At 49.3% G+C, this 17631-nt stretch overlaps 1 protein-coding gene across 2 annotated transcripts in view; it reads right to left on the bottom strand.

Annotated features, from left to right (window-relative positions):
* LOC146194585 (regucalcin-like) overlaps positions 1–17631 on the bottom strand; it is a 64232-nt gene that overhangs the window by 12174 nt on the left and 34427 nt on the right. For both annotated transcript variants that reach the window (XM_084596083.1, XM_084596082.1), the window contains one exon: positions 12202–12414. In XM_084596083.1, the coding sequence (XP_084452209.1) occupies positions 12202–12414 (213 nt within the window). The remainder of the gene's footprint in view (positions 1–12201; positions 12415–17631) is intronic.

The following is a 17631-nucleotide window of genomic DNA, read 5'->3' as shown; positions in this document are numbered from 1 at the left end:
TCCCAGTTTTAATTATTAATGATAATAATATTAATTGGTTCACAGGAAGGGGAAGGCGCAGTATCTGTCACACACGTGTCTGTAGACCCCTTCATCCCTTGGTGTCCACAGACACAAGTGTGACAGATACTGCGCTTTTACCTTCCTGTAAACCAATCATTATTATTATTATTAATTAAAACTGTGAAGATATTTAGCCAGTTAATTCGGCCGTTACCTAGACAATTCAGTGTCAACTTCGTGAAATAGTCTTCCTCTATACTGCTACTACTACTACTGCTACTACTAATGATAATAAGAATAATAATAATAATAGCAGAGAAATATTACAGTGTATTATTATTATTATTATTATTATTATTATTATTATTATTATTATTATTATTATTATTATTATTTAGTAGTAGTAGTAGTAGTAGTAGTAGTAGTAGTAGTAGTAGTAGTAGTAGTAGTAGTAGTAGTAGTAGTAGTAGTAGCAGTAATAGTATTATAGGCTCTCTCAAGCTAGTGCCGCGTCCAACGTGACGCCCACTGAAAAAGCATGCGCCGCTAATCGCTAGGCTGCTCGGCTCCTGGGGGCGGTAGAGGCTAGTCGGAACAGTCCGTTTTCTTCGTCTCTTCTGTTGTTTTGTCCCTTGCGGAGCCACCGTTCCGAGCAAACCCAAATACGCGTCCGGGAAACGCCGCATACACTATCGGGCAGAGCGAATAGCTCGGCTGAAGACTTTAGTGTCTTAGCGCCGTCTACACGCGGAGCCAACTCTTTTTTCGCGCGCTCGCGTTCCTTTGCGCTCGCGTTTGAGAAAGCTTCTTGGACGCGCGGGCTCTGACCGCAGAGCTAACTCGCTTTGCGCGCGCTTTTGGTACTCGCGCTTGGATTTCCGTCGTGAAAGAAAGCTGTCTTACGCGCACTCCTGTTTCTCACTTGCGCTTCACCGATTGTAGCTGACAAACGAGCGCATGGATGAAGCCGTGCTTGAAGCGAATGTGCAGTGATGTATACCACTCCATGTGGTTTCAAGAAAATAGCCAGCAGCTGTGGCTATTAATGCGAAAACATTACTTCGCCATGTTCGCAGAATTCTGTCCGCAGACCGCGTCAGTAAAATCGGGTCCGCAGCAGTTGTGAGTAATTGAGAAGTGATAGAGGTTAATGAGTGGTGTCAATCGATAGAGGGTGAGGGAATGTTATGTCCTAATAAATAAGTATTGAAGTAAGTTAATTATACTGAATAGAGGCGAAAATGTAAACGTACAGGTGAAAATGGTCTTATTAGCCAATGGCTCGGCATCATATTTGAAAGTATCATACATTAAAATAGGTCAATCAGTTAGGGGGACATCAAGATGTATCAAATACTAAATAGTCATTAAATCACTCAATTAAGTTGACATCACGCTAGCGGAAGTAGAGCCGTAAAAAAGAATAGAAAGGGATTGGGGAGCTAGGAAACAGTTACAAAAAGATAAAAAAAAACAGGAAAAAGAAAAAAAAACATACGGAAAAAGTATCCGTGCTTTCGCACTACTCCAATGCAGATTCTACAGTGCTCTTTTTTTTCGCAGCGCAAACGTAAAAACGGGCGTGCTGTTAGTCAGCTATGTGCATATAGGAGACATTTTTTCCCTGCGTGCTGTGAGGCCGCTGTGGAAGATTGCTGCCCGCTCTAATTGCTGAGGGAGTTGGTATGTATACCCAGCCATTTTTTACATGTGGGAATAACCGCGTACGCGAAATGAAAATTAAAAGCGTACTCTAAAGGAATCCGCGGTGCGAATGCGTTTATCGACTTTCCCGTGGTTGCTTCCGCCGAGTTCTTGTTCTGGTTTGGTTTGGTTTGGTTTGGTAAAACTCCCACAGTAGGGGTCCTGGTGGACACTCGGCTAGGCGTCAGGTGTAGAGGGAAGCTCCCACGTCGGCACAGAGAGCCCCAAGCTCTCCGCCACCGCGCGGGCCTCCTGGACAGCCCGAAGCTGATCATGTAGTGAAGCACTTTTAACACTTTGTCCCAACGTTCCTTGTTCTTGGCGTAGGCGTCGCTCGATGCACAACCACACAGCATATGGTTTAAGTCTACACAGTCACTGCACCGTTCACACACATGTTGTCCGTCGTAGTCTGGGTCGATGTGCTTCATGCGCCAGGGGTTGAGGTATGAGTTCGTTTGGAGCAAGCGTAACGTGACTGATTGGCTGCGGGTTAATTTCTTATCCGGGAGGGGAAATGCTCGTCTGTCTAGATAAAAGGGCTTAGTTAGCTCGTTGTACGTGAATAATTGATCCCTGTACTCGATATGTGGAGTAGCAGGGGAAACCGGAGGGACGCGGTCGATGAGTCCTCGCGCCGCCTCGTGTGCGATCTCATTGAGATTCCGCAGGCCGCCCCATAAGCTGCCCATGTATGCCGGGAACCATACGATACAGTGATCGGTGATGTTACTTCCGCCTAAGACCCGTAGCGTAGTCTTGTCTATCCCGCCCTTGGCGAAAGCTCGAGTGGCTGCTCTCGAGTCGCTGCATACAGTTATGAAGTTGGAGTCTTTTAGAGCTAGTGCTATCGCTGCTTGTTCAGCTACCTCTGGCTTCTTGGTGTAAAGTGTGAGTGAGTTGCGCGTACGCCCGTGTCCGTCGACTACTGCTGCCGAGTAGGCATGCTTTCCCGGTATGTACGCTGCATCCACGAAAGCTGTCTGGTCGGGAAACTGTGCCGCGTCCGCAGCGAGGGCTTTGGCGCGGGCGAGCCTTCTTCCTTGATTGTGGATCGGGTGTACGTTTCTTGGGAAGGGGGACACTTTGATTGCTTCTCGCACGACTTTAGGTAACTGCAGGACGTTGTCCTTTTCTACTATGGTGTTCAGGCCGAGCTTAACGAGAATCTCTCTGCCCGCTTTGGTGCTTGATAGGCGTGCAATCTGTGCCGTGTGCTGTGCCTCGATGATTTCGGCAAGGGTATTGTGCCCTCCTAGCAGTAAGAGTAGTTCAGTGGAGTCATTATCGAGGAGCCCTAACGCTGTCTTGAAAGCTCGGCGCATGTGTACTTCAAGCCTTCTCTGATGTTCCTTTTTCCATTTGAGCATTACAGCCACGTATGCGATGTGACAGAGTACAAAAGTTGAATTTGTCCGTTGCTTTTACTTTTTTTTGTTTCCGCGGAACTTTATTCCCTTTGTATCCACACTGCTCACCCGAATGTCGTTGATTGGCACTTGGCCCTTTTTGATGCGAAGTACCAAAGCGCTTTTTGTGATGTCACTGCACGTGACTGAACACGGGTGCCTGAAATTTCAGAGTGATGACGTTTCTACCATTTATCCGCATCAAGAAAGCGGTGCTGAGCTACCCGCGTTCGCAGGTCTGGCAAAATTCAACCCGACTGCCTGAGCCTGTTCCGTATGAAGAACTGAGAACGCGGCGTCGCATCTCGATGGCGTCAGCAACAAAATTCCCTTTTGTTCTTGGAGAAAGGTTTGGGCCAAACTGACTGAACACTTCGACCGCTTGTGAGATCGCCCGCATAAACTACCCAGGACTCAGCGGCATGGTGATGCGTGTTCTCGTTTAAGTCGATGAGCTTCAGTAACGGTGCCCCCATTTCTGTTTCAGGGAAATCAGCTGGGCACATCTGTCTCAAACCACGCACAACGGTGCCAGCGTGTTCGCGCCTTTAAATATGCACCTCGTTCATCCTCGGCATGCTTGCGCAACGAAATACTCGCGTGGGTGATGCGATATGTGACCGTTCTTGAACGGTAACCACACTTATCTTCCAGCCCGTCATCACTATTCCCGTGGCAGCATCTTGCCGGAGAGGAGAGATTGTGTCGTTTTGTTGTTGCATTTTGTCAAGGCCGCGCAGTTGACTAAACAGACGTGATTACTGATTAAGCAATAAATAAAAAGTATAATCTCCACACAAGAACAGGTGCAGAGGAGAGTAAAAAGGAGGCCGAAAGTTCTCCACTTCAGTGCTCATTATATTGTTAAGAGTGGAAATCACGCCCCGATGGGTAACATCACTCTGAAATCGATGGGCACCGCAAAGCCGCACAACTCAACACTGAGCGTCGTCTTCGTCCACACGCCCAGACATTTCTTTCTTCACTTGCTGAATGCCAGCATGGTACGCCACATAACAATATAAATATACCTATTACCTTAAAAATTCGTTCCATCTCTGCTGCGACGACCAACCAATCATATATGACAGAGTACTGAAGCCGGCACTTACTCAGCACCTGGCTTCCTTGCAATCTAGCCGGTGCTGCCGTAATTCATGGTCATGGTTAGCATATTTAACATACGGGTTTTTGTATCAAGTGTCTACTGATCAAGAGCACTCCAAAGCGGCTTTGACCGCCGTTGCGATCCGTCTTAGGTCGTTAATCTCAAAAGCTACTGCCCCGACATTGCTTTCGTGTACGCTTAATGCAGCAGCGCTTTTTCGCGGTCATGCAGAAGTCTATAAATTACAAGATTTACAAACTAAAGAGCTTACCTACTTGCTACTCCACGGGTACGACATAGCTCTGCATATTAAATGGCATTTGCCATTTTCGTTTTTGAAGCTATACTTACTGCCGGCGTGCTATTTGTCGCAAGCGATGTGTCATTCCAGTTTATTCCAAGTTACAACAGTAGAGCTGTGACCGACTTGTTTTGATATTTCACTCATATGTAAGTCGCGCCACCTGGCTAGAGTTTCAGAGCATAACAAGCAAAACAGTAGGCGAGTGCGTCATCTTAGGAAAGCAAGACGAAAGGGAAGCAAGCAAGATTCATCCCCGCTTTTAGGAAGCCGTGACGCTGCTTCAAGTATCAGAAAACTGCTCACCGACCAACGTATTCGGCGCGCGATGTCGCCGCCGGACATCTGCCGGACGAGAAACAAGCGCAGAAAGCGCGCGCAGTCCGTGTTGCAGGCAGCGCGACGTCGCGCAAGGTGAGCGCCGCGCATTTTACCCGCCTGGGGAGAAGCGCGCGCTGCAGTCGCGCAGCCAAACATGAAGTTGGGTTCCCTACAGTCACGTGTCATCCTCGTCGAGGATCATCATTAGTTTTTTTCATTCTACGCAATTTTTTAAACGTTTGAATTTCGGGTGGTGGCACCAACCAAAGTTGAGTGTGGAGACTTCAACTGTCGAAAGGAAAACTGGTATATACAGCTGAGATACCTACAAACATAATTCCCTCCAACGTCAAGTCAAGGTTAATATATTAGTGGCGCAAGACAGATCTGAAGGGGGCATGTAGAGACCCACCAAATATTTCCCTATTTTTATACGGCCACGTTCAGCCTCGTCAGGCATGTTCCGCTGCCGTGACAAAACACAATTTCTGGATCACCTCTTTATCACTATCTCATTAGCTCCTTATCATTTTGGACACCAAGGTTTCATACACACTTCGCACAAGAAATCGATTGACTCGAGAGTGCTCTGATAAAGTTTGTTTCTGCTTATTTAAAGCTTGGTGACCACAGATGTATTGCAGGAATCGCTAACCGCGGCCAGTTACGTTAGCGCAAGAAAAGGTAACTAAGAAGAACAGGTATACACACTCACGGGAGCAAAGTAGCATACCCCACGCGGTGGTCGGAAGTGGGAAGCAAACCTGGTCACTGGAACTCTGAAAAGTATACCTGGAAAGTTTGTTTCGAGGACCTTCCTGAAGTCATCCGGAATTCACCGAGGCCTTTCTCAAACCCGTGAGTGTTTTATTGGACATCGAAATGGGCTTTTGAAGCTCCTCGGCGGCGGCCATGCTAGGCGATGCGAGGCCTAGTAATGCCGACCCAGAGCGCATGGATACCGTAGACCAAGGCGAAGCGGGATCTAGTGGTCTGTGTTCAACAACCGCTAACCCAGCTCACTCTGCTAAACACCAGGGAATGAAATTAGACGTCCAAATCCAAACTTCTCAGGACATGAAAGAGGGTCATGCCTGGACACCGGATGACCTTTACTCCAACTGGCACGTAAACATATGCAAGAAGAATCGCCATAGGTTAGCAAGAGGCGAACAAGTCGTGATCGCAGGAAAGATCTATGCTCCCCCGACGCACTTGCTGCAGACCGTCGTGAAACCGAAGAAAACGATAGCATCGTCAGTACAGCCGGCTATAGATCAAACAACGTCTCAGAAGAGGAGGAAATTACCACCCCTTCCTAAAACTGATTATAAGGTGATAATAAGACCCAAGAAAGGCATGGAAGTCAGAACATTCGTTCCTACCCAGTTCTCAAGAGCCATCGTGGCTGCCTGCAACAACCCGGCATTGTGCGACTTCTCCAAATTTATTGTGAGACCCCGCACAGGATCGAACATCATCATAGTCAGCACTCCTTACGACGAGACTGCGGACGCCATACGGCACATCAAGAGTCTGACCTTGGAAAACAAGGCTTACGAAGTCAACGTCTATCTGGCGGCGCCCGAGGACGTCATCAGAGGAGCTATTCATGGAGTGGATCCAAACACACCATCAGAGGAGCTTCTATCAAACATCCGACTACGCACACAAGGGGTCGAGATCGTTCAAGCACGAATGTTGGGAAAGTCTCGCACGGCAGTGCTAACATTCATAGGCCCCATTCTCCCCCGCTACGTCATCTATTACGGGCGAGAGACGGCATGTTACCCATATCGACCAACCCAGCAGATCTGCCAAGACTGTCTCAAGGCAGGTCACAGAGCGGATGTCTACCCAACACCCAACGCCAACGTATGTCGGAACTGCGGCCTTCATGAACCAGAGGAAAACCACACCTGTGAAGCCAAGTGCGTGGCTTGCCAGGGAAACCACCCAACGGGAGACAAGGCCTGCAAGCAGCGCCACAGGGCACATATCGGACGTTACAACAACAAAGCTAAACAAAGCAATAACAATCAGCAACAGAAGCCCCCCAAGCAGCACGTCAGCCGGAGAGATCAGCAGATCAAGCCGATGGAGCGCCGCTGGTTTTCATCGGAGGAGGAACAGCAGCTGGCAGAGAAACAGAGACCCCAGTCCTGATCGAGATCCAAGGGACGGGACTTGACAGCATACTATTCCCAACAGAAGACACAACAGATTAGGCCCAACCAGCAGGGACCACCACAAGCGATAAGGGCGACGCCAGACAAGCTAGAGCACGACAATCAGCAACAGAAGCCCCCCAAGCAGCACGTCAGCCGGAGAGATCAGCAGATCAAGCCGATGGAGCGCCGCTGGTTTTCATCGGAGGAGGAACAGCAGCTGGCAGAGAAACAGAGACCCCAGTCCTGATCGAGATCCAAGGGACGGGACTTGACAGCATACTATTCCCAACAGAAGACACAACAGATTAGGCCCTCAGGTTGCCTCTCCCACTGCTCTAAACGGGTATGGTCCATGCCAGGATTGCCCTAGGCTCGAAGAGCAAAATAGACAACTGAAAATAAAACTATCAGAACAACAGAAACGCCTTAATAAGGTGGAACAACAACTACAACAACTCCTACTAATGGGTCAGAAGCAAACTGCCCCCCAACCCTCATCAATAGCATCGATACAGCCACAACCGGTACAAAATGCTGTAAACATCTCCGCATCTCAACCTCAACAGGCGAGTGTACTCCAAACGCAACGGCAGAAACCGCTTACGCAAACTCTCGGACTTCACACTCAAGAAAACGCACCAAGCATTCTTACTCAAATGCAACAAATGATTAATCAAATGCAGCAGACCATGACACAACTAACCAAACAACTCCAAGACCAACAAATTGCCACGCAAAGTCAATTTGCGGCAGTTCAAGAAGAATTCAATTCGAAAATCCAAATAATAACTCAGGGGGTGCGAAAACGCACGGGAATCCCCGATGACCCTCGACTAAAAGCCCACCGAAGGTCCGCTGACATGACAGATCTCAGCGACTGCGAGTCATTGGCGAGTAACGCTGATGGCTGCCTCCCCTAACCGGCAACCAAACCACCTAGAGCTCTGGCAGTGGAACTGTCGCTCCTTCAAGAGGAAACGCAGCTCCCTGCAGATGTTTATTCAAAATCAACCGATACCTCCGGACGTCATCTGTCTCCAAGAAACAGGATGCACAACATACCTCAAAGGATACCTCACATACACCCATGACACGGCACCTAAAATAGCTACACTAGTGGCCCCCACACTAACAGTCATACCCCACGACCTTCCCTTCAGTGAAATTAATCAAGTTCTCATCGAGATCATCTCTCAAAAAAGAAGAAAGCAGAGTGTGTTTGTCCTAAACCTTTACAGTCCTCCAAGCAACACGCAGGAAGATTTCAAGCCACTTTTACTGGAATGCACACGCATAGCGGGAACGAACCCCCTTGTTATTATGGGGGACCTAAACGCTGTACATACGGCATGGGGCTACGACAAGGACACCCCGAAGGGAACCAGGTTGTTGGAAGCGGCTGAGCAGCTGGATCTCTGCCTTATGACGGACATCATGTCCCCCGCTAGAATAGGAAACAGTGTAAGCAGAGACACCTGCCCAGACCTAGCTTTCACCAAAAACATAAGACATTGCACCTGGACCAATCTAGAAGAAACACTTGGCAGCGATCACAAAATCCTTAGCTTATCCCTAATGACAACCCGTATGAAAAGGAACATTGGCTCTACTAAAATAACAGACTGGGATAAGTTCAGACAAATTAGACCGCCACACGACGGCATCACAACAATTGAAGATTGGGTTTAAAGCCTGAAGGATGCTCATGCAAAAACGACCAAGACCATCAACACAACGAAAAAAACCCCAGAAGTAGACAGACATCTCCTACATTCATGGGAAGCCCGAAAAAGTCTATTAAAACGGTGGAAAATGCAAAAATTAATAGAAAACTTAAAACGAAGATAGCACAGGTTACGGCTGAAGCACAAGAGTATGCTGTAAAGCTCGCCAAGCAAAACTGGGCAGATTTCTGCAATTCGCTGAAAGGTACCCTAAGCACTGCTAAAGCATGGTCATTATTAAGAAGCATGATAGACACCTCAAAAACCAAAACGGCCACGAGGAGAACCCTCCACACCATAGCCCATAAATACCCGGGCACAGATGCAGAGTTGATCACCGCCATGCACAAGAAATACATAGGAGACTCTACTCCGGCTTGCCAAACTTCATATGCGGGTCAACCAAACCCCTCCCTTGACTCCCCCATAACACTGGCGGAGGTCTACTCAGCCGCCCGTACATTTACAAGAAACACTGCCCCTGGAGGAGACAAAGTCACCTACGCTATGATTAGAAACTTAAGCACCGAATATCTGCAAGACCTAACGAAGTACATCAACGAAGAACTGTGGGAGAAGGGACAGGTCCCATCAGCTTGGAGGCACGCGGATATCATCACCATACCAAAGGCTGGAAAGCCACCGGCTGTGGAGAGTCTCCGTCCTCTCTCCCTCACTTCTTGCCTGGGAAAACTCTATGAAAAAGTAGTCCACCTAAGGCTCCAAAATTACATCGACGAAAACAACATCTTTCCTTCCTGCATGCTGGGCTTCCGCAAGGGACTCTGCACGCAAGATGCTTTCCTCCGGATTAGGGAAGAAGTCATCAACACCATACCCCGAAAAGGCGAAAATTTCATTCTGGCACTAGATCTCAAAAGAGCATTCGACAACATTGGCCACCAAACAATATTGCACGAATTAAACAATATCAACTGCGGGAAGAAAATTTTCAAATACGTGAAGGCTTTCCTCTCAGATCGCACAGCCACCATAGGAATTGGAGAGATCCGATCACCAAAAGTACCCATGCCGAACAAAGGTACACCGCAGGGTTCTATAATCTCTCCAATGCTATTTAGCATAGCAATGATAAATTTAGCAAAAAAACTGTTGACCCGCACTGATATTGACTTCACTTTATACGCGGACGACATCACCATCTGGGCTACTCAGGGATCCTTGGCGCAAAAAGAAGAAGCTCTGCAAGCCGCTATAGACCTAGTCGAGGAATTTGCCGGGGAGAGCGGTCTTCAATGCTTCCCAGAAAAATCCGAACTTATCAGGCTACACAGGAGAAATTACAAGTCCCCAGGAGAAATTCAGCTCTCTCTAGGAGACCAGATAATTCAAGAGAAGGACAAGATCAGAGTTTTGGGGCTGTGGTTGCAAAGTAATTTGAGAGTGGATTATACAATCAAAACACTCAAAACCACAGTCAACCAAATTTCCAGAATGATTAGAAGGGTGACCTGGCACCGGAAAGGGATGAGGGAGGAGGACACCCTCTGCCTTGTACAAGCCCTAGTCGTTAGCAGGATTACCTACGGGCTCCCATATCGCGAAATTAGATTCAATGATAAAAGGGCCATTGACACTATCATAAGAGGAGCCTATAAAACGGCCTTAAACCTCCCGCCAACAACATCAACGGAACGTCTTTGGGCACTCGGAGTGCACAACAACTTCGAGGAGCTCAAGGAGGCGGTTCTAGAGAGTCAGAAACAACGCCTAACAACAACGCAGGCGGGTAGGGAAATCCTGTCAAAACTAGGGCTATGGCAGGCACTAAGAACTTCTGAGATCAAATCACAAATTCCGACATCCACAAGAAACAACATCTATGTGAACCCGATACCCAAGCACATGCACCATGAGTTACAGAAGGGTCGAAGGAAAGCCAGAGTCAAATCATTGGAAAAACAATTGTCTAAAGACGCGGAAGTTGTCTACGTGGATATAGGGGCTTAGGGCGAGCCTGGCAAGTTCACAATAGCTGCAGTTGACCACAAGAAGAGACCAATTATTCAGGCTTCGATCTATGCCAAGGATCCTGCGGAAGCGGAATCGCTGGCAATAGCCATCACCATAAAAACACAAGACAACCAAAAGAAGTCATCACACGAAGTGACGGACTCCCAACCAGCCTGCAGGGACTACCTGGCCGGAAAACCTCACAAAAGAGCGTGTGCGATATTACGTTCCATCTCCCAGACTCACACAATTGCATGGACACCTGGACACGAAGGCCTAGAAGGAAATGAGGTAGCGAATGATCTAGCCCGAGCTCTCACAAACCGGGCGGATCCCCATCCCTACCTCACCCCTCTCCTAGGACCCTACGGCGACAGGCTGGAACACCTACGGTTAGAAAGAAGAATTTTCTCACCACCACACAAACAACTTCCTTCCTCGGACGCTATAGACTGGAGAAAAATACAAACAAACACATTCCCTAATCTTCAAATTTTAAATAAGATAAGCCCAACAAAATACACCAGTTACTGTCCTTGGTGCGGTGCAAGCCCCAAACTCTATCACATCTCTTGGGAATGGCAAGAAAAACCTGACCCAACGTTGATAGTGCCATGCCCGACACACGAGCAGTGGGAGGCGGCCCTGACCAGCGACAACCTGGACCAGCAAGCCTGGATTATCCAGCTAGTCCGCAAGTCAGCTGCTGCCAGCGGAGCCCTGGACTAGGGGCACCGACCACCCAGCTCCTGCGAATTTTTACTGATTATATGCTCATTAAAAGTTTTCTCTCTCCCTCTCTCTATACCGGAATCGATCGGCGGCAAGCTGGTATACATTGGGTTTTTTGTTAAAACCCGGCCGACACCTGATGTTCTGGAGAACAAACGCTCTTAATTTAAATTGCTAAAATTAGTACTGGGGGAGGGGTTACATTTTAGCTGCGGCTTTTAGGGAAATGTACAGTATTAATTTCTTCCGCCTACACATACATGCACTTCGTGAATGGCTGAATTACTGTTCCCTCATTTACTATGGGCTCTGCTGCATAATGTATTGCTCATTAGTATACACTCCAAAGCTCCGATGTATACGCAAAATCTCTCTTCGGCTTAACCCAGATATACAATCGTGCAGGCATGTGTCACGCAGGATCTAAGTGTTCCAGGGATTCTTTTCTCTCATCCCTGCAGTCTCAGAGGAGCTGTCATAGTGGCAGCTTCTGCCAACTTAGCCACGTCTTGTAGTCTCGTGACGTCACATACTGCGGCGATCATTAAGTGTCTGGCATGTCTGCTAAGACCAGTTGTTACCTGCGAGACAGCGCCGACGTCGAAATCGCCGAATCCGGACTTTTCGAATAACGACGCCTCTAATACTGTTGGTTTGTTAAATCGCGCACTCTCCTGCTACTCTCGAAAATAAGGTACTACGTTAGTAGCAGTAACATTCACAAACAAAATACAGATATGAACCTAAAACTTACTTATTTCCCCAGAAGAAAGGTCGTAGTCGAAGGCGTACGTCTTTCCAGGCACGGAGTCATTGTAGAACATGGTCCTGTTATCCACCGTCCAGGTTATGCCATTGGATAGGGAGATGTTGTCGAGCTTGTGCTTCAGCTGCCCCTTGGAGAAAGACCACAGGTTGTTCTTCCCATGCACCATTCCCTCGATGTCGATTTTAAGTGGCATGGTGCCTGGAACACAGCATGGCCAGCACAACCTGTTCAAATAATTTGTTCTTTCGTCGCCGAAGAAACAGCAAGGCTTGGCAGCTTTGACAGTGTGTAGAAGTTTAAGTTATATTGACATTAAAAATTTCGTTCAACCAGTCCACAAAATCTACAGATAATGCAAAGTTCACTGCACTGCTTGGGTTTTGCTTTCACAAAGTATTTATTTTTTTAATGAAAGCGGCTGGCATGTAAACGATTTCAAAAACAAAGCTGCAAAATAAAAACATGCAGTGTGGCAACGTAGTGAAGTCAATACGTCACCACCACCTATGCAATGAATAAATTAAAAAAAATAGGTAATGATTATTCCTACAGCACAGGAGGCACGTATATTGTCAGATGCGCAGACGTGAATGATAGTGTTGGAAAATTTAATATCAGGAGCTTCAAATCTTCTAGGAACAAAACCTAGAAATGACATTACAGACTCAAGGAGACAACAAAGGAACCCACTGACAACTTGATTTATAGAATGGACATTCTGTATAAATGGCATGAAAGCCGCAAAACAGTACACGTGCGATTTATACGTCGTGACTGGTATCGATATTTTTGCAGTTGATTTTTTACTAATCCTTCCATCCACCCACTATGTGATTACCTGCAGATTATGCATGTCTGATTCATATTGTAGCGCGTGCAAAAGCAGCCGCTAGGCGGCTGCTCATCGAGAGTCTCGTGCGCGGACTCGAAGAAGTGCCCCGTGGCGCTCGAGAAGAAGCTGAAGTTAGCTGCCTCGTACGCCCCCCAGTTTCCATGGCGGTACTGGGTCGACGACTGGATCGACCAGTTCGAGCTAGTGGCGCAACTTAATCAGTGGAACCCGGCTCAGAAGCTGCGCAACGTATATATCGTGCTTGAGGACTGTGCTAAAACGTGGTATGAGAATGCGGAGGCCAGTCTTCAAAACTGGGATTCCTTTCGCCAGCAGCTGCGGGAAAGCTTTGCCAGCCACGACCGCCGTGATCGTGCACGCCGCCTCCTAGAAGCTCGTGTGCAACTACCTAACGAAAGTTTGGCCATGTTCGCCGAGGACGTGACGCGTCTTTGCCGACGGGCTGATCCCGACATGACGGAATCGGCGACGTTGCGCCACCTGATGCAGGGCGTAAAAGAACCCCTCTTCGCTGGTCTGGTGAGCAGTCCACCTCAAACCGTCGCGGACTTCATCAATGAAGCTACCCTCATTGAGCGAGCCCTGCAGCAAACATACCAGCGCACGGAGTCTGCCTGTGCTCAGACCTTCAGCAGTGTGGCCACATTGAATGGGTCAACTGACGATCACTCTCTGCGTGAGCTGATCCGCGAGGTACTTCGCGAGGAGCTCCTCAAGTTCAATCTTGGATTGCCTAACCCGACTGCCGCGGCTGTCACCGAAGCCGTGCGGGAAGAAATACGTCAGACATTGTCACCGCCTGAGTCACTGTCGGAGCCACGTTCTGTGAACTACGCAGTGGCTCTTTGTCGGCCTGCAGTGCCTCCTGCGCAACAGCTTCGTTTCGAAGCACAGCCGCCGCCCACTTTGCAGCCACCGTTCTACCAACCTTCTTACCAGCCGCCATCCCAGCAGAGCCTCGTCATGCAGCCGTCCGCTCCTCAGCCACTGTTCTACCAGCCGCCATCCCAGCAGAGCCCCGTCATGCAGCAACCAGTTCGGAAGGCAGAAGACTGGCGCACTCCTCGCCTACGGCCGCTGTACCGTCGGCCACTAGTACCGTCGTTGTCCATACCGTGAACTCGGTCTTCGGGGTTTTGCTCGTGATTCCCCGCGTCCCCGGGTCGGCGAACGCCCTCCAGAAGTCGAAGAATACCTAGCAACCCGTGCAACCTCTTCGAGCGACAGTACAGAGTCTTCTCCCGTGCGCTACTCGTCACCCGGCCGCCGTGAGTTTAATGATGTGCGGAGGCGCCGGTCGCCAAGTCACACCGGGGAAACTGAAGGCGACGACCTCCGGGGGGCAGGTTGCTGACGAACGGAATCAATGACCCGAAGACCCTCCCGTGACGACTCAGCCCGATGCTGTAACTACGATGCCTCCGTCGCCGCATGGACCCGAAACTCCAAATCAACCTCAAGCCGATCACGTTGTCAGCGCCGACCTTTCCGTTCTCGTCGACGGACACCAAGTAACCGCTTTGTTAGGCACCGGAGCAGACTTTTCAATAATAAGCAAGAATTTCGCAGATCGGCTCTCCAAGGTTAAAACTGAATGGCTGGGGCCGCAAATTCGTACTGCTGGCGGTCACCTTATGACACTGATCGGACGATGCACTGCCCGATTAACCATCGCCGATTCAGCCTTTGTAGCCGTTTTTGTTATCCTGCCGCACTGCTGCAAGGACCTCATACTCGGCATGGACTTTTTACGTGAGCATGGGGCCATTATTAATGTTCCTCGCCGTACTGTCACATTTTCGACGCCTGCAACGACGACCACTGACTACGAACGACGCCATGCACCTTTACGCATCGTTGACGCGGATGTATCCATGCCGCCACGTCCGTCTGCTCTCGTCAAAGTCAGGTGCGGCGACCAGTCCTGTGCTGCCGGCGTTGCCGAACAAAACACAGAGCTGTTACATCATGGAGTCTGTGTTGCACGCGGTATAGTTCATCTGACTAATGGTCTAGCTCACGTGCTGATTACGAACTTCGGGAACGAACGGCAACGCATCTCTAAAGGCACCACGGCAGCCTACTTTGAAGGTGTCACAGAATCAGCCCACGACTGCTTTGTTCATGAAACCAACACGTCTGCCAGCCACACGCCCAACTTCGACCTTGATGTGAATCCCGCTCTATCACCGGCAGAGAAGGACAGACTCGTCGGGCTGCTCTTTCAGTTTCAAGACGGCTTCTCATCCGCCTCCGCGGTTAAACAGACGCCCTTGACGAAGCACCGCATAATAACCGACGACCGCACCTGACCAGTCCGACAGAACCTCTACCGAGTGTCACCGCGGGAACGCGAAGTCATTGCTCAACAGGTAGACGAGATGTTAAATGACGGTGTCATACAACCAGCCAGGAGTCCCTGGGCTTCGCCTGTTGTCCTCGTTAAGAAGAAAGACGGAAGTTTAAGGTTCTGTGTGGACTACCGTAAGCTCAATCAGGTCACAAAAAAGACGTCTACCCGCTGCCACGCATTGATGACTCATTAGACCGGTTGCGCCACGCGCGCTACTTTTCATCGCTTGATCTTAAGAGCGGTTACTGGCAGATTGAAGTCGATGAACGTGATCGCGAGAAGACAGCGTTTGCCACCCCCGATGGACTTTATGAATTCAAAGTCCTACCTTTCGGATTGTGCTCCGCTCCAGCGACATTCCAGCGAATGATGGACGCAGTTCTATCTGGTCTTAAATGGCAGATGTGTCTAAGTCTACCTGGACGACGTTGTTGTGTTTTCACCAACGTTCGAGGAACACCTCCAACGTCTCTCCGCTGTGCTACGGGCTATCAGATCTGCCGGCCTCACGTTAAAATCACAAAAGTGTCATGGCTATGAAGAGCTCCTGTTCTTGGGCCACGTCGTCAGCCATCGAGGAGTTCGTCTCGATCCCGCTAAAACAGCAACCGTCACCAAATTTCCTACTCCATGTGACAAGAAGACAGTTCGCCGTTTCTTGGGCCTCTGCGCCTATTACCGCAGATTTATTGAAAACTTTTCGCGCATTGCCGCTCCGTTGACACGTCTCACCCGGGATGATGTCACCTTCACCTGGACGGACGAAGAGCAAAAGGCATTCGCCGAGTTACGGCACCGCTTGCCGACAACACCTGTGCTTGCCCATTGCGATGCGAATGCCGAGACTCTGGTCCACACAGATGCCAGCAACGTGGGACTAGGCGCTCTACTCGTCCAGTGGCAAGACGGTGCCGAGCGAGTTATCGCATACGCCAGCCGGACTTTGTCCCGTGCCGAATCGAACTATTCAATCACCGAAAAAGAATGTCTGGCTGCTGTATGGGCGGTGATGAAATTTCGACCCTATCTTTATGGCCGGCACTTTCGGGTTGTGAGTGACTATCATTCTTTGTGCTGGTTAACGAACTTGCGAAACCCCTCCGGGCGCCTTGCACGATGGAGTTTACGGCTACAGGAGTTCGACTTGACCATCGTGTATAAGTCTGGACGTCAGCACAACGACGCCGACTGTTTGTCCCGTTCACCTGTCGAGGCTGCGCGGGAAGACGAAGAACCAGACTTCCCCCTTATTGCAGCCGTCGACGCGCTCACTGTTTCGCAGCAGCAACGTGACGACCCGGCTCTCGCACCACTTATCAATTTTCTGGAAGCGCGCTCTGCAGAAGTTCCCCGTCTCTTCGCCAGAACGCATTCATCGTTTTGCATGCGAAACAATGTTTTATACAAGATCAACTTCGCTCCGACGGGAAGAGATTACCTCCTCGTCGTACCAGAGTCTCTTCGCGAAGAAATCTTACAGGCATGTCATGACGAGCCCATCGCGGGTCACCTGGGATATGCTCGAACTCTGGCCCGAATTAAGAAGAGTTATTACTGGTCAAACCTTGCGGGCGCAGTACAACATTACCTGAGGACATGCCATGATTGCCAGCGACGGAAAACACCGCCTGTGAAACCAGCCGGTTTACTGCATCCTGTTCAAGTGCCCAGATACCCATTCGAACAAGTTGGCATGGATCTGTTGGGTCCTTTTCCAATTTCTGATTCGGGCAACAGGTGGATAATTGTCGCTACAGGTTACCTCACGCGTTACGTGAAACGAAGGCTCTCCAGCGCGGTACAGCAATCGAGGCGGCAAAATTTTTCATCGAACGGATAGTCCTGAGGCACGGCGCCCGGACAGTGATAATAACGGACCGAGGCACTGCTTTCACTGCCAAGCTACTGGAATCTGTCATGCAACTAAGCGGCACTACCCATCGCAGGTCAACCGCCTACCATCCACAAACTAATGGCTTGACAGAACGTCTGAACAAAACTCTCGCCGACATGAGGTCCATGTACGTGGATGTTGAACATCGGTCTTGGGATGACGTCCTGCCGTACGTCACGTTTGCGTACAACACGGCGCAGCAGGAAACAACGCAAATGACGCCGTTATCCTTATTGTGTGGCCGCGAAGTTTCGACAATGCTCGAAGCCATGTTGCCCCACGATGGCCGTGACCTCGAAGTTGGCGCCGAGGAGT

This window comes from Amblyomma maculatum, chromosome 3, assembly GCF_055883805.1.
Source record: "Amblyomma maculatum isolate TAMU_Amacu chromosome 3, ASM5588380v1, whole genome shotgun sequence".
NCBI lineage: Eukaryota > Metazoa > Arthropoda > Arachnida > Ixodida > Ixodidae > Amblyomma > Amblyomma maculatum.
This window is presented reverse-complemented; position numbering and strand designations above follow the sequence as displayed.